This window comes from Marmota monax, unplaced genomic scaffold (assembly GCF_021218885.2).
Source record: "Marmota monax isolate L192 unplaced genomic scaffold, Marmota_monax_Labrador192_F-V1.1 WCK01_AAM20220418_F8-fsc00190, whole genome shotgun sequence".
NCBI lineage: Eukaryota > Metazoa > Chordata > Mammalia > Rodentia > Sciuridae > Marmota > Marmota monax.
Window position 1 is genome coordinate 2,869,451 of NW_026693010.1, and position 25,517 is coordinate 2,894,967.

The window sequence follows — 25,517 nt, forward strand, 5'->3', positions numbered from 1 at the left end:
GCTCCTCATGCTGGGAAGATCCGAGCCAGGGGCCCAAACAGCTGCCAGGCCTGTTTCAGGCTGTGGCATCCCTCCAGGAAGAACATGCAGCTGGGTCCCCAGACTGCCTGTGGGCGGGGCCCCACACTTGTACCAACGGAAGCCAAAGCACCGGGCTCTGACCACAGCAAAGACACACTGTCTACTGCACGGTTGCCCTGCTGGGGCCTGCCCCTTGGTGCCTCAGTCACCCAAGTCCTCCATTCCGGGACCCTGACCCCATGTTCCTCGCCCACCCTCTCAAGGCAGTCCTCCTGCCTAGCACCAAGCCCTCCCCGCAGCACATCCCTGCAAGCTGGACATTCCCCAGTTCCACTCCCCCCTGGCCTCCAGAGCTCACCGCTCTGCCTCAGAACCCCTTCTCTCAGTCTTCTGAGGAGAAATGGCTAGCCATGGCTTTGTGGATCCTGGAAACCCACCTCCCAAACCCAGCTGCCCATGTGGAAGCCAAATTCTGGAAGGCCCACTGCTAACAAAGGCAGTCTCCGAGGAGTGCCCCAGCTCCCTATAGCTCAAGCCACAACCCCAGAAACACCTCGATTCTGATTTTCCATACTCTCCACACAGGGTCTGGTAGCTCTGTTAACTTTCCTCCCAGGCCATCTCACACCAGCCCTCCTCCCTCTCTAGCTGGACCCAGCTCTGTCATCTCTGGCCATCTGTTCCCTGCAGGGCAGGCACAGTGAACCCTTCCCTGCCCGCAGCCTGCATGTCCTTCTACTCCACCCAGCTGCTCTGACCCACAGGTGTTTCCAGGTGATCCTTCTCCAAGTTTAGGCCTCAGATATGCAGTCCCCCAGCATGTCTTCCCTGTGCACCCTCTTCCCAGTGCTCTCTGGCTCTGCACTCTGCTAGAAGTCCACAAGGGGACCTTATTCATCCCGTTCAGTCCCTGGCACCACAATACACCCACTTACAACTGCCACAGTTTGAGGACGGTCCTTAGACTGTGCATCCTAGATGCTCTCTCCAATTCAGGCAGCCTTAGAGCTTCCAGGGTCTTCTTCCACAGCCAAGTGCCAAGACAGGCCATGTTGAGTGGTAGGCACCCAGCTGTTGACCCGAGCCCAGGCAGTGGCACTCCAGGACCACAAGACCTGACAGGCAGGGGTGGCTATGAAGCAAGAACAGCCAGGGCTGAGAACATGCCCATAGGATCCCCATGGAGCATCTGAACAACAGGGCTAGGTGTGCCGAGCTTGTCCCCAGCCTGCTCCCAGCAGGCCACCCCGTGGCAGAAGTGTAGGTTGCAGAATCACAAACACCAATTTCAGCCAAATCTCTCAGGTAACAGGTCTTTCTTTCTTCACAAATTGGTTCCCCAGCCTTCTAGTGACTCTGGGGCCAGACTGGCTGCAGGGTATAGGCAGACGGACAGCAGTTGGCTGCAAGGACTCAAAGGCCCCAACCCAGTCTCTGTGCTAAAGTTGGGGTCTGGATCCTTCACTGGACAGCCAGCCCACCCATGTGGAGGTAGAGGGTGACCAGGAAGGGCAGTATGGTATGGTTCTGTCATTGCAGTCACTCTCCTGAGGGGCCTACTCTGGGGCACAAGCACCTGGCTGCCCTCCATTCCAGGGCCACATCCAGGAAAGCAAGGCCCGAGACCTGTGCCCCAGTCAGGTAACCTGACACTCGCTGCCTACCCCTGGGCCTGGCTCAGACAGGAGGTAAACGGCCCTGCATGTGATGGGTAGGCCAGGCCCCGCACCCCACACAGGCCATGCTGGCATTGGCAGGGAGGGCGTGCAGATGCAGAGGCCTGCACTGCCAGACGAGCTCGACCAGCTGCCCTCTGACTGCGGCAGAGACTCCTGGTGCAAACCCCACAAGCCCACACAGGGTCCCAGTGTGCTGGTGCCTGAGCTGGCTGGGCGGTGGGCATTCCTGAACCTCAGGGAGCCTGAGAGCCTCTGAGGGAGGGAGGAACCAGCCACAGCTGCCTGCTCCCTGCTGCCCCAGAACACCAAGCTCCACAGGGAACTGGGAGCATAGTGCCTCTGGGGGATGATGGGAGGGGAAAGCACTTGGGCCACCAGCCAAGAACAGGTGCTAGAGCCACAGGGTTGGACCCACCTGACCCTCCACTGGCTTGACGAGAAGCAAGGCCTCCTTGTGCCTCAGTTTTCTTACAACAGGGACACGCTGTGCCTGCTTTTGAGTGCTCTTGGGTAGTCAATGAGTGGGAAGCTGGGACACACCATGGGACAAAGGCCTTGGATACTCCCAACCATGTCCAATCAGACACACGCAGATAGTCAGTATGGTTTTCCTTGCTGGGTAGAAATATTCCTTACTTTGCTCAAAACATGATCCCAACAGTACCATGGAGGCCACGTGTGGCCATGGGATGAGGGCTTCGAAGCAAGCAGGGCAGTGTTCGGCTGGTCCCTAGTCTTGGCATTCGTGCCTACAAACAGTGGCCCCAGAGGGCATCCAATCCCCATGAGACACAATCAGGCTCCAGAGCCAGGATGCTGCCTGGCCTTGAGGTCACACTCAGTAGCCTTCATCATCATCACCGTCACAGCCGTAATCTGCAAAGCACAGAGGGCGACTATGGAAGCTCACAGCCCTCGCTGCCCTCAGGGAGCTGCTCCCTGAGGCTGCAGGACCAGTCCCACCACTGTGGGGACTATCTTATCTTGGGGTTGGGGGTGTTGGTGTGTGCCCAGTGTGGGAGCCTCAGTTCTTGACTGGACAGGTGTCCGCAGTTTGGCCAGCCACACCTCCCACCCTTGAGTGCACACGTCTGTCCACCTGTCAGGCCTAGAAACCCCATCTGCTGGATGGTCAGCCTCCCCAGTGACTCCAGTCAAGCCCAGACCATGGCCTTCACAGCAGGTGCCTTGCTGTCCCCATGGAATTGGCCTCTTAGGCCCTGGCCAGCTCTTCTAACATGTCCCAGGGCCTCAGAATCAATATGGCCAGTTTATGCTGTCTTCATACAAATTCCCTTCTTTTCAGAGAAAAATTTAGTATGAAGCCAAAGGCTTGTGTTCGGGGATCACCAGGGGCAGAAGGTTTGTGCCTTTATCCCTCTGGAAGCCCCCCTTCCCAGTGCCTGTGTCAGGCCCCCTGACCACGTGCGGCACCACCCACCATTGCCGCCCATCATCTGCAGGGCGCTGACGCAGGGCTCCCCATCCTCTTCATCTGCGTCTTCCTCATCTGCGTCCTCCTCGGGGTGGTATGACACAGGGCCGCTCTCCACCAGGACTGCTGCTGGCCTGACCACCTCGGCTCCCGGGGCAGGGGGACTTGGGAGCACAGCCTGGAAGGATGGGAGTGGAGAGATGGCCACAGGAGAGACTATAGGAGAGACCTTGGTGTCTCTCAGGATAGCCCCGGACGGGCCCTCATGCTCCTGCCCCCTACGAGAGCTTGTCAGAGGGTCTGTTGGCTCCCAGTACCCACAGGCCCCTTCTAATCTCCTGGGGTGTACAATAGGCTGCACCAGCACAGTACCCAGCCCAAGGCCCCCACCCAGGCTGCCTCTGGTGAGAAAGAAGCCTCACACTCAGCCCCCAGAACTTGCCCTGGCCACTGCCACACACCGCCCACGGTGGGGGCCGGCTCACCCTTGGCCCTGGCCTCAGGCAGTACAGACGTGTGCACCAGGCTCTGTGCCTGGCCCTCGCTTCCCTCCTGCTCTGCTCCTGGGCACCCCTGAGCTTCAGGATTCTCTGTCTGTGCCAGGCCACTGTCGGAGCAGCAGTCCCTGGGCCCCTTCCCATCAGACCTGGTCACGGGTGAGCTGTTCCTGAGGCCAATGGCCTGGCTGGGCAGAACAACGCACCTCTCCCATGGCCACCTTCTTAGCCGTCTGCATAGATACCAGGGGCCTCAACCTGAAAGAGAGATGGCACGCAGTCTCAGCCAGCTCTGCTTTTGGCTCTCACTGCCTCAGAGGGCCCCCACCACCTGGTGGAGGACGTGGCTTGGCACCCACTCAGTACACAAGGACCCACCCCAGTGGTCCTGCCTGCTGCCCTGGCTGGAGCTGCTCCCTTCGGAATGTGCCTCCAGCAACACGGCTAGCCTTACAGGGCTCTCCACCAGACCTGGGGGTCTGGGCACTCTGGCACATCTGTCCTGGCCCTCTCCAAATCTCTCTTCTACCCGCAGGCCCCCTGCTGACCTGGACCCCCTTGCTCCTTCCTTGTTTCCGCTAGGTGCTCCAGCTTCTCTGCCGCTCCTAGAAGTCCAGCTGTGTTGATCCTAAGACTGGACTGCTATATGTGTCTGCATTAATCAATGGGTGAACCATGCACATGACACCAAAATGCAAGCCAGAGGCCACCCCACTTCCTGACTGCAAGTGGGGCAGGTGGAGAGGCTCTGGGTGGTTATGGAGAAATACATGAGAGACATGGGCAGGAGCCATGTGGACCCTGTCCATTTCTCCCTGTGACACTCCCCTGGTTAATCACAAGTCTCTGGAGGAGGAGAAGAGGAGACAGAGGAGAGGAGGAAGATGAGGAAGGACAGGGGAGGTGCTCTAAGTACCTGCCAAATGCCCCACATGGTCTACAGTAGTAGCCCCATGACTTCTGCTAGCAGCACCCTGCACTGCCCTCTGTCCTCAAACCCTCCAAACACAAATGCACTTTGACACTGAAGGCTTCTCGGAGGGAAAGATGGGGTCCCCAGGAGAGAAGGCACGTGTTGATCCCTAACCCTGGCCACACAGTACCACCCAGGCTGGCATACATAGGCTCTGGGCCTGTAGCAGTAGGACAGAGGGGGTGGAGCCACTCCCTCCAGGACATAGCAGTGGGGGAATAGAGGACTGCAGCCACTCCATCTGCTGGGGGCCCTCTGAGGCCTAGCCCTGTGAGCTAAGACATGCTGGGTGAACCTGGGGGCACTGGGAAGGGGTTCTGGAATAGGTGGACATCACAAAAACCACCCAGCAGCCATCAGTGTGATCCAGGTGGAACTAAGGTTGCCAGCCAGGCACAGAAGGGTTTATAAGCACCTGGAGAACAAGGTCCTGCCTAGCATTCCCTCCTGCCAGATTGGTCCCCAGTCAGCCAGAGGTCCAGGGACCTGGGGCCACCAGCAGATGGCTGCCCCCAAACCCACCACCACTTCAGCTGGGAACCTCTCAGTCTCAACAGCAAATGCCACAGTGAATTCCCCAAACACAGCAAGACTGAGGGTGACAGCCAAGCCCATCTGCCCAGGCAGTGGGCTATGTGCTGGGGGGGACACCTCCCACCTGACACCTGCAGGGCTGGGAGCCGGATACCACACTAGCTCCACTGTCTGGCCTGAGCCTGTGAGCAGAGGCCTGGACCCAAGGCAGCTGACCTGGGCAGGAAGGACATGCGGGTCAGAGCAGCCCCACTCAGTATCTCCCGACTGGCTCGGGGGGGGGGGGGGAGCACACACCAGCCCAGGACTGGGAGCAGCTGACCAGACAGTGACAGGCAGGGCAGCCATGGCACTGCCATCCTGGGGCTGCAGGCACTCAGGAAAGGAGGCAGGAGCTGCCTGATCCAGAGCAGGGCCCTGGGGAGGACAAAGCCATCACATCTGGGGCCTTTTCAGTTCAATGTCTGGTAGGATGCCCTCCTGCAGGCTGTCGGTCATGCTTCCTCCGAGCCCATCAATTCTTCCAGGCCCTTCCCCACCCCACCCAGAAGCGCCCAGCAGTCCAAACCTTGTGGCCAAGTAGCTGAGCATAGCAGCCCTGCAGGGTGAACTAACCAGGTTCTTGCTGGCCCTGCAGTGGGGCCAGTGGTGCTGGGCTGGGCCATCCCCTGGCAGGAGGCAGAGCCCTGTGCGTAGCTGCTACAGCCCTGCGGCTCCTGGCCAGACCTCAGCCACAGCCTGTGCACTCTCCCCTCAATGCTGAGCATGGAGGGCAAAGCCGCCAAGGGCTGAGGGCACATTGGCACCCTGGAGGCCAGTGGGATTTTTCCCTGCCCTGTGGGAGCTGCCTGAGCTGCATAGCCACAGCTGGGTAGGGTGGAGGCAGATGTGGACATCTGATATTCATATACTCTGATCCTGGCCACTCAGGGGAAGGCTGGCAGCTTTTTGTTCAGGAAGCACAAGTGAACAGGGACGTGGGGCCTCTCAGGCTGGCGTCAGACAGCTTGCAGATGGTGCCAGAATCACACACTAGAACAGGACTTTCCCTGATGACCTGGCCAGAGGGAGGCTCAGGTAGGGTCCACAGCCTCTCTGAACCCCTGCTTCCCAGCTGCAGCTGTTCAATCTCCAGCACTGTCAAAGCAATAGCAATGAGACACAGACCAATGCTGAGGCCAGACTGAGTGACAGCAAGGATGGGCGGGCCTCGGCCTCTGCCCCCACCCAGTCCCAGCTTGCTGCACTGGTAGAGGGCTGCACTGGGAATCCGTGTTCAAGACTTGACACCTGGACACCTGAAGGCAGAGATCACATGGCCACAGACAGGCTGAAAGGTCAGTTGAGAAAATTCAAGGTCCATTCAGGAAGCTGCTGCCTCAAGCAGCCACACAGCCAGCCAGCCGGTGGAGGAGCAGGGGTCTGGAGCCCACACTGGGACTCAGAGGCCATGGAAGGCCCCTAACCTGCAGACCAGTGAGGCTGCTGGGAGCACCAGGGACCCAGGAGGCAAGTGTTTTTCATCTAAGCAACTCCATGGCAGGCAACCACAGCAGGAGGAGCAAGCACGGGCCTGGGACTCCAGGGGACCCCGGGATCCCTGTGTCCCCAGCTGAGGAAGACAAAACCCATAAGAACATCCCCACCAGCAAGATGGTCACACTGCCAGTAGGAAAAGGTCAGGTCTAGACATCTCCTTTAAGTTCTAGGAAAAAATAAACAGTCCACAAAGAACACTCTCCTGAGATGGACCCACAGCTGGGCAAGCAGGTGCTGAGGGAGATTGTTGACACCCACATGGCCAGGATAGCCAGCCAACCCAGGAAGGGTCCCTGGGAGAGCACCTCCTATCAACGGCCAGCCACCCAGAGTCTCGCAGATCTCACCCCAATCCTCATGCTAAAATAGGTCCAGATGGATCAGAAACTTAGGACAAAACAAACCAACCCCAAAAGAGATCTCCTCACAACCTGGACAAAGAAAAGGCTGTTCTGGACACAACACCGACCCTAGAAGTGTCAAATGAATGGACGGGTAAACAGAGATGCTTCGCCACCAAGAGGGAAGCCACGTAACAGGCACAGGGGCAGAGGGGAGAAGGCACCTCCTCGTGACTCATGGTTAAAAAGAGCCACAACAGGGGCTGGGCTGGGCTGGGCTGGGGCTCAGCGGTAGAGCCCTCGCCTAGCACGGGTGAGGTCCTGGGTTCCATCCTCAGCACCACATAAAAATAAACAAACAAAATACAGGTATTGTGTCCAACTACAACTAAAAAATAAATATTAAAAAAAAAAAAAAGAGCAACAATAGAGAAGGCAGAGGCAACCCAGGGAGGCCTGGGGGCAGGCAGGTACGGCTGCGCTGGGTGCCCAGCCCATCTTCATAGCCAGGGGAAGGCTCCAACCAGCACCCTGGGCCCCTGTCAGGGGACCCTGGCACAGCAGGGCCATGTGCAGCTCAGCCACCCCATGGCACAGCTCGAGACCACAGCACCCTCTGGCATTCAACTAGTCCTGACCCCACAGGAAGGTGCTGCTATGGCTGCTGTTCCCCTCCCCTCCACCATACCCCAGGGGTGGAGCGCAGCGGGCCCACACCTCTCCCCCGTGGCTGCACAGCTGCAGAGGGTGTGGACAGGCTGGGGCTGGCCCACGTGGACTCATCCGGGCCAGGGAGCCCACTGCTTTCTCCAGATGGCACAGACCCTGATGCCGCTGGTGCCTGATCAGCCCAGGGCCCGAGGCACGGGGAGCCAGGACAGTCTCCCCCCACCAGGAGGCAGCAAGTCGGCTTCCAGACACGGCGGGACAGTGCAGCTCCTGGACTCTCCTGTGGACCCGGCTGGTGCATTGCAGCCCAGAGGAGGGGACAGGACAGTACCTCTTCCCTATGCTGGTCCCAGGGTCAGCCCTGTTCCTGCTGGCTGCAGTTCTCCTCCGTGACAGCTTCTTGGAGCTGGCCCTCTCTGCAGGCCGTGCGTCTTCGTTCTGTGGGCTGCGCCCACCCTTGCTGTTGAGGTCACGGAGCACGCTGTAGTTGATCTTGCTGGAGATCTTCTTCTGCTCCAGCATCTTTTCAATGGCTTCCCCCGCTGTGCTGGCCTGGATGGGTTCCCGACGTTTGCAAGACTTCTTGGGCTTGGTTGAAACACAAAAGTATTTCCCCTTGTGAGTTGCTGTCCTGCAACCTATGATCATATCCTGTGACACTGGGGCTCCTTGGGACACATAGCCTGCACTGGGCAAGCCCTACCAGCTGGCTCAAGACACCATGGTGATGCTGAGCTTATACAACCTGCCACCACAATGACCTCCCTAGTGTGGTCACCCCTGGTGGAGAAAAAAGGCAAGTGCTCAGCAGAACATGGGCATGCTGTTGGTGAGGAGGTTGTTGGGCCCTCAACGTCCCAACTCAAGTTTCAGGGATCCTCCTGAAAGGCAGGTTCCACCTGTCCTCTCCACCTCCTCTGGGTCCTGAGTTCAGTCTGGCCAGCAAGAGTCCAGACTCCCATCCTTCCTCTTGCTCAGACACTCAAGAGGCTGAACCCCTTCCAAAATCATCAAGTGGAGGACGAGCTGCTGCCCAAGAGCTGAGCCGCACGGCCACAGAGGCCAGGCACTCGGGGGTACCGCCACAGAGGCCAGCCACTCAGGGGGCCGTCAGTCAGACCTCCCCAGGGCATAAAGAAAATGAATGTCCTCAATGAGAAGCAGCCTCAAGGAACCTCGCCCCAAAGCCGAGTGGCACGTGCATCCACAGTGGAGCCAAAGACCAGCGGGGAAGTGGATCTAGAGCACCCCACTGCCACTGCCTGCCCTGGCCTTGGCCCTGTGCCAGGGAAGGCCGTGCTCCAGAGTTGTCTCTTCCCGTCAGAAGTCTCTGGCTCCCTGGCCCACTTGGGGTGCCTACCTTGTGCTCCTTGTAGATGCCGAGCTCCTTCTCCTTGGCTATTCTTGCTTCTTTCTCTATAAACAGTTGAGCAGAATGGCTGGCATCAGTGAGGCCAAGCCCCTGAAGCCCCCAGGCCCAGGCAGGCAGGCAGGAGGGCAGGTGGGCGCTTACCCCTCTGCTCCCGCAGGTACTCGGCATTCTCCCGCATCCACAGTTCAGCCTTCACTCGGGCCTCCGATTCATTCAGGATATACTGCACAGCACAGTGAAGGTGCTCAGCTGGGGACCCCACACTATGAGAGGTCCCTAAGATCTCCCAAACGGAACACACTTCCCTTCGCATGTTTGAATCATCAAAGGGAGGGAACACACGACGGGCCGCTACTCAGCATGGAAGCTGTCTATCGTTCCTCTGCCCTTTCTGAAGCCACAAACTGAGCCATGGAGCAGTGTCCAGGGCTCCTAGACTCTAGGGCAGTCTGTAGCCCTGCTGACTCCAGAGTGCAGGCCATAGGTCCCAGGAAGGGAGATAAGGGTGTACAATTCCAACACAGGAACAAATGGACAGGCTCAGGCCTCATGTGGCAATAAAGTCAGAGAGAAATATGGGAGAATGGACACCACTGAGACAAATCAAAGTCGGGGCACACACCTGGACCCAGGGTTTGGGATCGGAGGTGTGCGATGTGCATGCCTCTATGGGCGTCCTCCTGGACTAAGGCCACCCCAATAGGGTGAGTGGGTGGTGGCAGAGAACAGAGGCAGAGCTCAGGGCCCTGGCTTCAGAGGGAGGGCTTGTGGCAACTGAGGCTGGAACAGGCTGGGAGGAGGAGTCTGGAGACAGGACCGTGGGTGTGGGCACTACCCAAGACCATCCTTCCACCAGGGAGTGTCTAAGGATGCCCAGGGAAACCACCAGGCCCAAAGATCCCAAAATGCAGGCCTCCTGCGCTGGAGCCTGGAGACCACCCCCCTCAGAGCCCAACCACCTCCTGTAGCCCAGGGCAGCGGTGGCTCACTCTGTCGATCTCCAGGTCATCGATGCCACTGAGGTCCAGCTCCCCGTCCCCCGAGGTGTCTTCTAGAGGGAAGGGTCACGTCAGTTTTGCTCAGGGTGGCCCTGCTAGAGGAGCACAGACACCACTGGGCTGGTTTCGGACTCAGGCCTGGGTGGAGGAGCTTCTGGGAGCCCCACCTCCTCCATCCTGCAGGCCACAGGCCTGTCTTTAAGTGCTATGGGGACAGTGCTCATGTCAGAGTGCTAACTGAGAAAGCAGGACACCAAACCCAAGCTGCAAAGAAGACCCACACGCCCGCACCTGGTGAGAGGGAGGAGTTCTTCCGACGGGGATACCGGCTCTCTGGCCCAGCGCCAGGACCAGGCGAGACGCTGCTGGGGAAGGCCGGGTGGGAGTGTGGCCAGAAGGTGGGGCTGGGCATGCTGGTGCCCCTCAGCTGGGTCACAGGACTGAGGGCAGACACGTTATATGAGTCCAGAAGTCCAGGCCTCTTGCCCCAGCATGGTCAAAGGCAGGCTGCACCGCCTGGCAGGCAGGCCCTTGCTCAGTATCCCCACAGGAGGCTGTCAGCTCTGGCCACAAGCCAGTCGTCTGGGTGATCTCAGGCCAGCCCTTGAGGCCTCTGTTCTGGTCTGCTCCCCCTCTCTCTTGCTTTTTCTGTCACACAGCAGTCTCTTCCTACTCCAGATCACTGGGCCCCTGCTGCCTCAGGGCCTTTGTATATGCCCTCTGCCTGGTGCTGTGACCTGCCCAGGTACCCTCACGTGTCATCCCTGCTACAGGATCATGTGTCATCCCTGCCTGAGGTCATGCAATCCACACCTTATGACAGAGCATTTTTCCTGAAGAGAAGGCAGGGTTTGAGGGCAACATGCTGCCTGGGTAGCCTGTCCTGCAGAAATGGGGCTACTAGCACCCCAGTCCCATCTCACACACCAACCTGGAAGGAAAAGAGCCACAGGGACCAGGTGCCCTGGGCAGAAGGCACCTGTCCTGCTCAGGTACCTCATCACTGTCTTGTTCAAACTCAACAGGCAATGCTCCCAACAGTGAAGCCCACCCTCCAGGCCAAGCTTTCCCACCACCATGGAAATAAGAAAGGAGGGGTGAGCAACTGGTCCCTGCCAACGCCCCTTTCTGTCACACAGCAGCCACTCAAGCCCAGGGCCCCGGGCAGCAAGCCAGCCAAGGCCGTGGGGCAGGGGAGGCTACGGAAGACACAGTGACAGGACCTGCTACACTGTGGGTGACGCGCACACCCAGTTCTTCTCCACACAGCCCTGGGCACGGGCCGTAGTGTGCCCTCGGCCCACCCTTCCAGAATGCTGCTTCTCCTAGAGACCACAGTGGCTTCCCATTCGCTCCATGGAAGGGGTCAGGCAGACTGGGAACACCACCTGCCCCTCCCAGGGCACTCACCAGGGCACTCACCAGGGTCCCGGCTCGGGGCAGAGATACACTCGCGTATGGAGTCTGAGATGCCCAGGCTAGCCGCTGTGGGCAGGGGGCCAAGCAGGGACTCCAAGGCCAGGGCTCTGCTGCCCTCCTCAGGGCTTTCTGCTGCCTCTGAGCTGCCACTTCCGCCACCCAGGAGCTCCCTGTAGAAGTCCTTGTTCATGTGGCTAGCTGCCGCCTCTAGCTCCTCATCCTCGATGTCCTCCTCACCAAAAAGGCTGGATGTAGTGTCCTCAGCAGAGCCTAGGGACACAATTCACATGCAACCTGTCAGCCAGGCAAAAGCCAGAGACCCAATTCTGTGACGCCTTTGCCAAGCTGCAAAACAACTGAAAAACAAACACCTTCACAAAAACATGCCCTTTTCTGCAACAGAGGAAGAAGGGTCCCGCCAACAAATAGCGCTGGGGATGCCCAAGTGACCGCACCTCATGCAAAAAAGCTCACTGGAAATGGGCTGCAGGCCCAAGTTTAAGTGCTTCAGAAAAACAACAAAATGTTTGTAACCTTGGGTCAGGGAAAAATATCTTAGATGTGGGCTGGAAAAGCAGAATCCACAGAATGCCAATGAAATGGATCTTGGAAGCGTTAAGATCACCTGCCCTCGGAAGATGCCGCCAGGCAAGACAACCTCGGGCTTCTCCACAGAGCCGCTGCACAGACACGGGCAGCTCGTCCAGGCACTGAGTCCAAACTCCACGGGAAGCTTGGCCCAAGGGGGAAGCAGGTACAGGAGCCAGATGGGCACTTCAGCAGGCAGGACATCGGGGTCAGGGTGACATCGCCAGGACACGCACATTGAACCACAGGGAGCCACCACAGCACCAACACACCCATTAGCACAACTGGACGCTGATGAGATGGGACACAAGGTCAGGGGACAGAGCCCCTGGAGCTCACACACATCGCTGGTGGATAAGCCACAATGCACCACGGGACAGCATGGCCACTTCCTAGAGACTCAAAGCCTTACCCAGAAACAGCCCCTGCGCCCCTCGCCCATGATAGAAGACAGCAGTGCCCTTGCCGACTGCACGGGGCTCATGGTGGTTTGCTCATAGTGGGTGTTTTTTTTTTCTCTTAGTGCTGGTGATAGAACCCGGGTTGCTTTACCACTGAGCTAACCCTTTCCATTTTATTTTGAGACAGGGCCTTGCTAAGTTACCCAGGCTGGCCTCCAACTTGCCATCCTCCCACCTCAGCCTCCCAAGTCACTGGGATTCCGGGCGTGTGCCACTGCACCCAGCCAAAGAGCTTTATTTGTAATGGTCTAAAACAGAAAATAACCCAAATATCCTTCAACAGACAAATGAATGAACAACATCAAGTATATTCACAGCCTATTACAGCACAACAAAAAAGAATAAATTATCAGTGGATTGTTCGAAATAATTACACTAAAGGGAAAAAGCCAGAGAGATAAAAAGAGCAAGCATTATGTACATAAAAGACTTTTGCATAAATCTAGAAAACCAACTGAACGGGTGACTGAGAACAGTCAGTGGTGGCCTGCAGAGGAAGGTGAGGTCACGTGGCAAGGGCCGAAGAACACTTCTGCACTGACAGGTCTGACTCGCCCTGTGCTGCAGCTTCACAGGCGTGTGCAGGTGTCAAAGCTCAAAGGCCAAAGGGCAAGCCTTACATGTGCAGACTGATGTGTGCCAATTGTACCTCCTCCTACACGAGACAGTGTCAGATGGTGCGCAAGCTCTTAGAGCCACATTTAGCACTGCACGTCACAGGAGGGCCCTACCTTCACAGGGTTCCTAGGGAAGAGCTGGGTCTCCAGAGAGCAGGGAGACCACAGGGGAGACGAGCCTTCTAGACAGCCTGCTGCACACAGCTCTGTACTGACCTTTAAGTCTCCCTTCCCCAGTGGAGCTAGCCAGGACCCCGCAGAGGCCACCATATACCCCAAAGTACCTCCAGAGAAGTCCCACCTCCCCACACGGCAGTAAACCCAGCCCCAACCCCTTTGCTCTCAGGCCCTTAGTGGCTCGGGGCCCAGCAGAAACCACAGTCCTACTGCAGTCTGCAGGGCCTGAGCCAGGAAGCCTCGCTCTGGCCTGACTGGCCAGTGCCCGCTCTGGCCTCACCGGCCTCCTGCTGTGCCTCACAGGAAGCAAACAGCAAGGAGGGTTTTGTCATGGTTGAGGCAATGTGATCAGACACAGCCCAAGAGACAGAGGAAGGAGACACTACCTAGAGAACAGCAGGAACAGAACCCAGACCAAGTTCAGAGAGTGCCATGTGGAAAGAATTATCAACAATCAAATGGGCTTCCTTCCACTACCAGGAGAAACCAGGCTTTTCAGGTTGGAGCAAACAGCCACGCCAGGTCTTCATGGTGTAAGAAAAATCCCCAGGTGGGCAAAGGGTCAGGGAAAAATATCTTAGATGTGGGCCGGAAAAGCAGAATCTACAGAATGCCGATGAAATGGATCTTGGAAGCATTAAGATCACCTGACAAGCAGGATGAAGCGACCATCGCCCCCAGGGCTGGCCTCCAACCTGGGCAAGGCCAGGTGTCACGGGCAGAAGACAAACCTTCGTGTCACAGCAGCAGCAGCAGGCAGTGGCCACCTTTGTGTGTGAGAGAGGCCACTGAGCAGATGACAGTGAGGCCCAGAAGCCCAGGCAACTCGAGCCATGGGCACTGTTTGCATGTGCATGGAGAGCAAAAGCATGACAGGTCCAGCCAGCCTGCCAGCCAAAATGTGGGGTGCCTGCTTCCCAGGTGACTAGGGCTATCACATGTCCTAGGACGCTTCACCAAGGGCAAACATATCAGCACACGCCCTGGTTAAGATGCCAGGAAAGCAGATGTTACACCAAAGCCACAAGACACCCACCCCAGAGCCTCCAAAGCTTCCTCACACATGAAGAACCAACAACCTGAGACTGAGAAAATGAGACATTCTCCGACGACAGTGCTCAGAGGATCTGTTGCAGCCACAGATGCCACAGGTAGGCAGGCAGGTGACGGGGAGGGCACAGCAAGGGCGCTGGAAAGAAGGAAGAGGGTAATGGCAGCAGCTACCAACACAGCAAACAGGCAGCAAAACCGGGAAGTAACGAAAAGGCTGGCTTCTGGGAATCAACGACCCAGCCAGGAAAGCACCCAGAAAACCAAAGTGTAAAGTAAGAAATGGTGAAAAAGGAAACCATGGAACAAACAAAAATACTTAAGACACAACTTTGCTCAACTCTACAAGTGGATAAGGCAACTACTGCAGCCAAGTGGTGCCTCCCAGGGACCAGGAAAGGGGGGACATTCAAGAAGATGGTGCATCCAGCAATCACAGAGGAGCAGTTTCCACTGACCCGAGGACATTTGAACACAGACTGGCTGTGGATAAAAATGCTTCACCAAGGCGCATAGGTGGCCATTCCCTTAACATGAGCCACTATCTTGCTGAAAGCACAAAACCTGGTCCCTGGTGCTGGCGGTGGAGACATGCCTGTTCCTGACACCAAGATTCAACAAGGTGCTGCCACGCCAGGCAACAGACCAGATCCAAGAAAGAAATTCAGGACATTAGAACCGGTAAAGTACAACAGAAGGTTTCTGTATGTGGGGACATAATTACTTAGAAAACCCAATGATAACTGGAAAACAACTAAAAGCAACTACAGAATTCCTACCATGTAGGAGAACAAAGCAAACACCCAGAAATGGGCACTGTTTGCCAGCAGTGAGCACCCATGGAAATGAGAGGGAGGCCACTTGGGCAGCCAGTGAAGGCAGAGGCCTGGAGGAAGGGATGTCACAGGCTTCAGCACATGGAGCAGAGGGTCAGAGGGGAGGAAGTGCTTGTTCTCAGGGGAGGTCCTGAGGGAAAGACAGGGACAGTGGCTTACACAAGCTTCCTGACAAAGCGGAGCAGGACTGGGAGGAGACAGCTGGTCTCACAGCTCAGCCACAGCACAAGCCAGTGTCTGCGCACACCAGGGACCTGTGGGCATGCCGCCTTCCTCTCAGACCCCACACACCTGGCAAGGTAGTTGCTGGTGCCACACGTGGTTCTGGCTTCAATAAGCAGAGATCTCCAAGAGAACAGAGACCTGGCCTTGCTGGCGTGGGTGGCACCACAAGCCCCAAACCCAAGGTATGGGAGGTGGCACAGGGACTAAGGTGCTGTATATCCCACTGTGGACCAGATGCTGCAAAGGGCAGCTGAGCACTCCTCCATCTCTGCCTGGCCTGGGAGACAGGTCCATCTAGCAACACAAACACCTCAGACAGACCCTGGACACAGGGGACCAGGGGCAGGGCACAGCAGGAGAAGATAGGCACTGAGCAGCACCCATGCCACAGCCAGGCTTTAGCACTGCATGTGTAGCCAGAGTGGGCAGCAAGGAGGAGCAGGGAGAGGCGGCTGTGGGGCTGGGGCCACTCACTGCAGGGCTGTCTCTCTCTCACAGGCGCTGCCTAGCCAAGAGTGAGAACAGTGACCCTGAGGGGCCTGCAGGGGCAGCTGAGGCGCAGAAGCAGGAGGCTGGCCTGCAGGAACTAGGGAATAGAGATTGGGTGCTGAGAGGCTGCTGGGGGACGTGGCTGCTGATGGGTGTTCAGAAAGTAGCTGGTACCCGGCACAATTATGTCAGGACCAGGGGACCAGCAGCCTGGGATGGAAGAAGGACCATGTGGCCATGGAAGGGGCAGCAGGAGCGGTGGGGTCCAGGATCAGAAGAGGAAGAGGTCTCTGGGGTGCTGGCCCAGAGTCCTCCAGGACAAGGAGAGAGGGTGAGACTCACCATCTTTTGACAGGTTGGCGAGGGCCCCCTTTGCCTTTGGTCGGCTATTTTCTAGTTCAATCTCAATGGCATCCTGGTAACTGGATATTTCACCTAAAGGAGTCAATTACAATTACAAGCCAAAGGTAAACACAAGTTACGTTTTCCAACAAAACTAAAACATGCACGGGAAGTCTGGTCGGTTACCTTCAACTTCCTCCAGTTTTTTTGACAGGACCTGTTCAAGCTGAAAGAGAAGAGTCAAATGCTGGTAAGCCTCACCGCACCAGGCCATAGGAACAGCCCCAGGGAGGGCAGGCAGAATCACATTACAACTGGCCCAGAAAGACAGAGCTCTCCTGGACAACTGGCAATGATGCCTCACCCACGCCAGGCCTGACGGAAGGGCCAAGTCTGTCTCCAGGCAGGTGCACCCCCATACACTGCCCCAGGTTCAGCTGCCTGTGTCCACCTCCACCCCCACTCCTACCCTCTGGGCGCGGCCCTGGTGCAAGAGGAAGCCATGTGGGAAAAGGACAACACAATGAGGGTAAGCTGTAGGCGGGCAGCACTCAGGCTCTGGTGCACTCCAAGCGCTACCGTGGAGGCCCTGTCACTGCCACGTTGTGGAGGCAGCCCCACAGAAGCACAGCTGAGGGGAGGGAGGCCCTGTACAGAGCAGCGTGCCCCAAGAACTCCTGGTTCTCAAGGCCCAACAAAGTTAGCCTGCTCCAGGAGTAGACCAAGTTTAGCCTAGTCAGCTACACACACATCTGGAATCAACACTCGGATGTGACATGTCAGAGCTCAAATGCTCTCAGAAGCCCAGGAGCTATGGGGGAGGCAGAAGGGCTGGTGCTACCTGCTTCATCCGTAGCTTTCTCTGTCCAGCTGTATATGAGGGGGGGTCACATTCTTCCTCCAAGTCAATCTTCATAAACTCGTCAATGGTCAGCTGACTGGTTGGGGTGTCTTCAAATTCCGTGAGCCTAAAATGGGGAAGTAAAATGGAGCCAATGCCCTGAAAACCTATTTGAAACTGATCTACAAGAAGAGGCCTCCACAGACCCTGGTCACACCACCAGTAGCACAGGACCAGTCCCTTGCTGCAGCTTCCGAGTCCCCACCAGGTCTCTGGGAGAAGGCCCACATGTCCTCGAGGCCTCCATACATACACCCCGGGGCCTGGCCAGAAGACACAGGAACGCTGCACAAGGAGGGAAGCAGGTCAGAGTCTCCATCTGCCTAGTGTCTCAGGCGGGGATTCTGCACTTCTGTGACCAGCTAATGCTTAATTCTTATATGTTTTCTATCATCTTCAGAACGTTTAATTAAATTATTTTTTTAAAAAATTAGAAGTGGAATACTTAATGCAAGATGACTTCCCACCTGCTTCTGGAAATTGCTGTGGGGATTGTCTCATCTGAAGCACACCTCAGCATCAGGTGGCTGAGACTGGTGACAAACACAGCAGCAATTACATGCCTACCAGCATCAAGGTCAGTCAAGGGAGCTGTGAGCAGCCCTTAATACTGCCATCGCAGAATGCCAGGCCCCAGCCCATGCCCACCTGCTGGATGTACCATTGGTTGAATAAAGGGGTAGCTTTTGACCCCAACTTCCCACAGGGAGACAGGCCTCGCAGGCGCTCAGGCCAGGATGGGCCACACTGAGCAGGCAGCAGAGGCTACGAACGGCAGATCAGAGTAGCTTTCGGCTGGCTGCCTGGCAACTGTGACTCAAAACACCTCCACAAACCATGCTTCAGGTGAACTCAGCTTAGACACGGGGTGGAAGACAGGGCCCCGCTAAAACCAAGCTCCACCTTGACTTAACCTAGCAGATTCTGGGATCGAAGAGAGAGTGCCTCCACGGAGCAGGGAGACCCCAGAGGACAGTAGCAGCAACTCCAACAAGCAGCCTAGCTCCTGTGACCACCGACACCACAAGCTGAAGTGCCTCACCTCTTCCGCAGCGTGGACTCACACACTTTGACCACACTGATGACTTCTTTGACAGTTCTCCGGAAATCATGCATTCTGGCTGCAACCAGAAGTGCTAAAAAAGAGTAAGAGGTGCTCAGAAAACTTGGCCAGGATTGGGAGCTGAGAAAACAAAGTCCTTCTGCTGTAGCCTGGGGCAGGGACAGGACTCCAAGCACGACCTCAGCCAGGGTGGAGACACGCTCTCCTAGCATGGCTCTTTCAGTTGAGCAGAGGGGGCAGGGCAGGTTCCACCTTCCCTGGTGCTATGCAGGGAACTCCTAGGCAGTGAGAGTTCGTACCTCATTCTGGGTCGTGGCTATATTCATATGCCACTTTTAAATATAAAAATTAAAATACAAATATTGAGAATGAAATGACTTCAAAGTACCTTGTATGTGAAATGCTGGTTTCAGGAGCTGAGGATTCCCAGAGTGAGGCCCAGGCTAGGAGGAGTAAGGTCAGGTGCTGGCTGACCCACTAACCAAGGCTATGGTGAGCCAGGGTGGCCCATAGTCTGCAGTTCAAACACAGCCTCAGGCATTAGCCCCACACTAAATGAGTACAGAAGCTGGCCCCTGGCCTTCCAGAGAGAAGACACTATAGGTGTTGGAGGAGGAACAGGGTTCTGGCAGCCAGGGTCTCCTCCTGGGCAGAAGACCCTGAGCCCAGGCCAGTCGGCCAGACCTTGTATAAGTACCAAGAGCAAAGCGTGGGGAATATCTGCAGCAGCCTCAAGGCAACACAGGACAACTGTCCAGGGGCACCCTCAGCAACAAGGACTCAGTGGCTTAGAACAAGGCCACCCTGTTAACCTCACCAAGAACACCAACATCCACCTTGAATGGGAAACCCAGGATCAAGGCCAAGATGCCCAGCAGTGCCTTTGGCTTCTGAGGTCCTGTCTCTTATCTTAGGAGGTGAAGAGGCCAATGGGGAAAAGAGCAGGCAGTGTGGGCTACACACAAGCCACCCTCCTCAAGGGCTGAGGACCCTGTGGCCAGGTCCATACCAGGCACAGGAGGCAGCTCAGCGCAAGGTCCAGTCTGGCAACACCATCCCCAACTTCTGGGCCTGGTGTACAAGGGTCAAGGCCGAAGTCTGGGGATAGCTCTATCGGAAAATACTTGCCTCACAGGCTTGGTGCCTGGGTTCCCCATGCCAACCCCTGGCTCCACACACACACCAGGGTCAGGATAGAAAACATCACTAGTGTCTGCAGTCCAGCCAGTGGGACTGTAACCACAAGGCCAGGCTTGGGGCTCCCACCGTACCTGCTCCACAGAGGCCTGAAGGGCGCCGGCCTGTGTGCATCCAGTCCCTCTTCATCCTCTGCAAGAGCCTCAAAGCTGTCATGGACACCTCATGATTCTTCTCCCCAAACTCCAGCAGGTGGGCAAAGCGTGGGATGTAGAGGCAGGGGTCTGTGGCAGACACAACCCTCAGTATGCATGCACACACAGTCAGTGACAGACAGGACAAATAACTCAGATCAAGCAGCATCCCTGAACTGGAGTTGACCATTATCCATCTCTCTGTGCACTTGAGCCCCCAAGCCCCACCCCTGAGACACAGCTGCTGTGGGAGCCACTGTGTTCACTGCACCAGAACACAGCTCCTGCCCTCCCACAGCCAGGCTGAGGGGAGCCTCTGAGCCACGCAGATGCAACAGTCTCTGGCGCTCAGAGGGGAGGTGGGAAAAGAGCAGGCAGTGTGGGCTCCACACATGCCACCCTCCCAGTGCAGGAGCACTGGAGGGCAAGTGGGGCCTGGGGCCTCATCAGCCTCAGTGCTTGGCACTGTGCTGGGTGCTAGGAAGGAAGTGGAGCTCGCAACAGGTTTGTAGGAATAACCAGGTCATCTGATCTCGCTCCATCAGCACATCTGAGTGCACTGAAAGAACCACAAGTGGGCTGTCCAGGGAAACCTTGCTGAAGAGAGGCCACAAAGCAAAGCCTGAGGAAGAGGGGCTGGGAAAGTCACTGTGGCAGCAGGCAAGCACTGCAGTTGGCAGCAGAGGAGGGTAGGGCCATCATGGAGATGAACAGGCAGAGGAGGGAGACAGGAGCATGGGCAACACCCACCACCCTCCTCCCAGGCCTCCAGCTGACCTCCTCCTTGTAAAGCTGAGCTCTGGTCCCTGAAACCCCACGAGATCCTCTAAGGAGCTCCATCACCGGCCAACTGAAAGACCAGGAAAGAGAGGCAGGCATGGTGACACACCTGCAGTCCCAGCGACTCAGGAGGCTGAGTCAGGAGCAACACGAGCCCAGGAGTGGACCCAAACCACATCCTACACTGATGGCCTACAGCTGTGACTATCCCAGGCTGCTGTCCCAGGATCCTAGTAGCCATCCCCAGGGGTCCAATTCAGGCAGCTGTGGATACCCATCCCCTTTCTCAGGTGAGAAAAGGACAGAGGCCATGCAACCTGCCTGAGACCATGAGGCACCTACCACAGCGGGGCTCGGGCCTGAGTCCACAGCTACTGCCCTTTTAAAAAACTTTTGGTGATATAGTTGCTAAAAGATATAATTCACAGAAAAATGAGAGACCCTTTAAAATTAAGATTTGTATCTATTTTCAATAAAATAAGCCATCAGAACCAGAGATCAGAGATGTGCTACAAGATCTCATTCTGATCTGGGTGGGACTCAGACGTTAGTCCTTGAAATGTTGATTAAGAAATAGTGGTAAGAATTTCAAGACAAATGAGCCAGGTCACCAGGATAGGGCATGGGCCCTTCAACTAGGAAAGGAGGAAAACCAGGTAAAACAAAAACAAACCCATAGGTAAATCACATGATGTCCATTAAATCCCTCATCAGCTCAAAGAAGAAGGCACCAAAATATTGCCAAAAGATAAAGGACAGGCCCCGATGAGAGCCGTGATGCAGCCAGCTAAGTGGGCAACAGGCAGAAGGGTGTTGAAAGGGACAGAGGTGAGCACTGTGTGACAGATAAGACAGCCACACATCCCTATGCACAGGGACAGAGAAGAGTACCATGAGCAAGAAGTACTGGAAACAGACTTCAAAAGCCACCCCAACCATGGGCGCCTGTAACAGCCCTCTCAAATGTGAGACTGCCTAGGAACCAAGGCTAATGGGGAAGCAGACACACCCTCTGGGACTCCACTCCACAACCAGGTCGAAGTCCCAGACCCTCTAGAGTAGTCCTTTCCCCAAAGTCTGGAGCAGTTACACAAATGGCTGTGTGTTAAAGAAGGAAGAAACCCACATTTAATACAGTTTAGACAAAGGAGACCTCAGAGCAGAGGCCTCTGACCACACTGCCACAAAACTGAGGACAAGCAGGCTCCCCTCCTCACCACGGCTGAGTGACCCTCCAGGCACCTGATAGACCTAGGGACTTTCAAGACTGAGGAAGAAACAGTAAAGAAAGAAAGCCAAGCAGTTAAACAATAAGAAGTCAAAAATTAACAAAATAAATCCTTAAAGCTAGGCAAAAAAGGGCTCGGTGTGGTAGCACAGGCCTGTAATTCCAGGTACTACAGAGGCTGAGGCAGGAGGATCACAAGTTTGAGGCCAGCCTGGACAACACAGTGAGACCCTGTCTCAAAAAATAAAAAGGGGTGGCTGTGGATATAACTCTGTGGTAGAGCACCCCTGGGTTCTATCACCAGACCAGAAAAAAAGAGTAAGTGAAAAAAAGAGTAAGAAAAAAACTAATAAAGAAAACTAAGGGGGCTGGGGATGTGGCTCAAGCGGTAGCGCGCTCGCCTGGCATGCGTGCGGCCCGGGTTCGATCCTCAGCACCACATACAAGCAAAGATGTTGTGCCCGCCGATAACTAAACAATAAATATTAAAAACTTCTCTTTTTACTCTCTGTCTCTCACTCTCTCTTTAAAAAAAAAAAAAAGAAAGAAAACTAAGTAATAAATAAATAAAACCAGTAAAGACAGATCCATAGACTAATGGAACAAAACAAGAGAGTCCAGAAATAAACCCTTGCATTTACAGCCAAGAGAGCTTCAACAAGGTGCTGAGAAGACGAGTGAGGGAAGGATAACCTCTTCAATACATGGTGCAGGAAAAATTAGATTTTCATATGCAGAACAGTGAAGACAGACCCTTATCCTACAATATGTACAAAAATTAACTCAAAACAGATTAGCAGGACTGGGATGCAGCTCAGTACAGTGCTTGCCTAGTTTACACAAGGCCCTGGGTTCAACCCAACACTGCGAAATCAAAAGAAAAAATGAAAACAAAACAGGTTAACATATAAGCAAAAGAAAGAAAGAAAGATAGATAGATAAAACCCCTAAAAGAACATATCAGGAAAAGTTCTATGACATTGTTCTTGGCAATGACTTCTTGGACAAGAACAAGGGCCACAAAAGCAGAAATAGACAAACAGGACTACTTCAACCTCAAAGGTTTCTATACCAAGCCAAGGAGTTTTTTATCAGGTGTATCGAATGGGAGAGAAATGTCTGCAGACCAGAATACAGAAGGAATTTGAATACTTCAATAACAAGGAAAAACAAATAAGCTGATTAGAAAATGGGCGAAGGACTTGAGTTGACATTTCACCAAAGACATGCAGGCTGGGCACAGTGGTTCACGCCTGTACTCCCAGCAACTCTGGAGGCTGAGGCAGTAGGATCGCAAGTTCAAGACCAGTCTCAGTGACTTAATGAGGCCCTGTCTCAAAGCAAAAGGGCTGGATGTAGCTCAGTGAGAGCACCCCTGGGTTCAATCCCCAGACCACAAACCACACACAAACAAAAAACACAAGAAGATAAGCAAATGGCCAAGGAGCACATGGAAAGATGCCCAACAAAACTAACCACCAGGAAAACGTAAACCAAAACCAGAAGACGCCACCTCACACCCATCAGCATGGCCACTACCAAAAACAAGGCTGTAAAGTTGGTGAGGATACAGAGAATCTGGAAACTTTGCACACTGTTGTCGTGAATGTAAAATGGTGCAGCTACTAAGGAAAAGCCACTATGAAGTTGCCTCAAAAAACCAAACATAGTTGGGTGCAGTGGTGCACACCTGTAATTCCAGTGACGCAGAGGCTGAGGCGGGAGTATTGCAAGTTCCAGGCCAGCCTCAGCAACTTAGAGAGGCCCTGTTTCAAAATAAAAAATAAAAAGGGCTGAGAGCATGGCTCAATGGTTAAGCACCCTTGGATTTAATCCTTGATACCAGAAAACAAAACAAAAACTAAACATAGTGCTACCATATGTTCTAGCATTTGACTTCTAGGTAGAAACCCCTAACTGAAAGCAGGATCTCAAAGGGCCATTTGCACTTCTATGGTCACAGCAACATAAAACCACAGTTTAAACATGGAAGCAACCCAAGAGTCCATCAATGGATGAATGGATAAGCCAAAGTGGTAACACACACACACTGGAATATCACTCAGCCTTAAACTGGAAAGGAACCTTGACATATCACAACACTGGACGGACCTTCAGGACATTAGGTCCAGAGGGGTAAGCCAGACACAAAACGGCAAAGACTGTACCATCCCACATACGTGAGGTCCCTAGAGTCATCAAACTCACATAGACAGAGAGTAGAACAGTGGTCCACAGGAGCTGGGAAGAGGGAAATGGGAGGGTTTATTCAACAGGGCTTCGCCATGAGAGACGAGCAGCCCTGAGACACGCCGTGCAGCGCCGTGCTCAGAGCCCAGGCAGCTCTGTACCCTCAATGCTGTTGAGAGCCTGGGGTGGACAGCTCTGAGGAGAAGCGTTTGCCCAGCATGCACATGGCCAAGGATTTAGCACTGCAAAAAATTAAAATAAATTGTTTTACCGCAATAAAGAATAAATAAAATCTACTCTAAAAAGATCAATAAACATATAAATCTCCACCAAGTCTAATCAAAAAATATAAACAAGCTTTAGGAACTATAAAAGGACTGAATACAGAAGTAGAAACTTTTTTAAATCAAGTAACTACTGTACATAATGTTATAACACATTTAAGACACAAGATGGAAGGGGTAACTTTTCGTTTTTATTTAAGTATAAGGTTTTAGGTGTTCACATCCCCACAGTTACCCTCAGGTCAGGATGCTGTCCGCCTCCCCAGGCAGCTGTCTGCTCAGGGTTGGCGTGTGGCCCCCGCAGCTCATTCTCGCTATGCCCACTGCATGAACCCTCCAGTCTGTTCATCCTTTCTGATGCTGATAGACATGTGGACTCTTTCCATTCTGGCCATTTGTTCTTTTTGCTAAAAACTGTTCATGCCCTTTATCATTTTCTCTGAGAATGGTTGGGACATAACCACAGCGCACCATTGAGAGTGGGCTCTGACAGTGTGAAATGCTGCTGTGGCTTCTGTATCCAAGGTGGGCATGTGCACTTTTTCTCTTGGGATTTTCTGGACCATCTTTCCAAAATGCCAGATGCAACACACATTGTCATCCCAGCGCCTGGCATCCTCAGCCGTCCTGAGCTCAGCCACCTGGGGGACTCGGCAGCTCACCCCAGCTAACTCATCATGTGTGCACTGTCCACAGGCTCACTTGCCTCCTAGGCAGTGTCTGTTCACATCTCTGCCCACTTTTAAAAACTGGGTTGTTGGTCTTTTTTTCATCCTGACTTGTGTTCTGGAGAGTCCCGTTGTCAGGAATATGGGAGATACCTTCTGAAAACAACATTCTCCAAATTGAGGAGGTTGAACACTTAGATAACCATGGAAAGAAATGGAAATTTATGCTCCATTCTTGGGCCTGGGTGTGCCAGGTGTCACCAACTACTGAGGCTCAGTTCAAAGCTACCAACAAGCTTTATGGAGAGTACTGGAGACCCTCACACTGGGCCTGCCGGCATCTTCAAAACACTGACAGCTGGAATCATCCCCAGGCAAGAGGTGGGATTATATCAGACTGTCCCAGAGGCCAGAGGAGTTCCCCAGCAGCCCAGGCTGGCGGGGTGCCTAGGACCAACCCCCACCTGTTGTGTGACCCTGAGCACATTACTAACTCCTCTAATGCCTGTTCTCTCAAAGAAAATGACAATTCTGCCTTCTCCCTCTTCTTTGGGGCAGGCTTATGTAAAGCACTCAGGGCAGGGTGGAAAGGCCATCAATGAGTGGTTGCTTCTAGTCTGCAATGATCTAAATTACCAAGCGTGTTCAAAGTAGAAAAAGACTACTGACTATCTGTTTTTAAAAAAACGGTAAAACACAAAAATAAAATTCAGAACAAAATACAAAAGGGCAACAAACACAAAACCATGTTCAACTGTATTCACAGTCAAAGAAATGCAAACGAAGACAATGTGATATAAATTCCCATGA

At 54.6% G+C, this 25,517-nt stretch overlaps 1 protein-coding gene across 8 annotated transcripts in view; it reads right to left on the reverse strand.

Moving 5' to 3' along the window:
- Positions 1–1,320: 1,320 nt before the first annotated feature.
- Positions 1,321–25,517, reverse strand: part of Brf1 (BRF1 RNA polymerase III transcription initiation factor subunit) — a 64,099-nt gene continuing 39,902 nt past the window's right edge. For 2 of the 8 annotated variants that reach the window (XM_046453207.2, XM_058582288.1), the window contains 13 exons: positions 19,498–19,647; positions 18,206–18,299; positions 17,104–17,230; positions 16,449–16,488; positions 16,263–16,355; positions 11,469–11,747; positions 10,050–10,111; positions 9,202–9,283; positions 9,049–9,104; positions 8,020–8,276; positions 3,782–3,890; positions 3,142–3,313; positions 1,321–2,576 (listed from right to left, as the gene is read on the reverse strand). In XM_046453207.2, coding sequence (XP_046309163.1) covers positions 2,539–2,576; positions 3,142–3,313; positions 3,782–3,890; positions 8,020–8,276; positions 9,049–9,104; positions 9,202–9,283; positions 10,050–10,111; positions 11,469–11,747; positions 16,263–16,355; positions 16,449–16,488; positions 17,104–17,230; positions 18,206–18,299; positions 19,498–19,647 — 1,559 coding nt within the window. In that variant the 3' untranslated portion in view covers positions 1,321–2,538. The remainder of the gene's footprint in view (positions 2,577–3,141; positions 3,314–3,781; positions 3,891–8,019; positions 8,277–9,048; positions 9,105–9,201; positions 9,284–10,049; positions 10,112–11,468; positions 11,748–16,262; positions 16,356–16,448; positions 16,489–17,103; positions 17,231–18,205; positions 18,300–19,497; positions 19,648–25,517) is intronic. The other 6 variants (XM_058582289.1, XM_046453212.2, XM_046453210.2 and 3 more) reach the window with 5 other exon arrangements.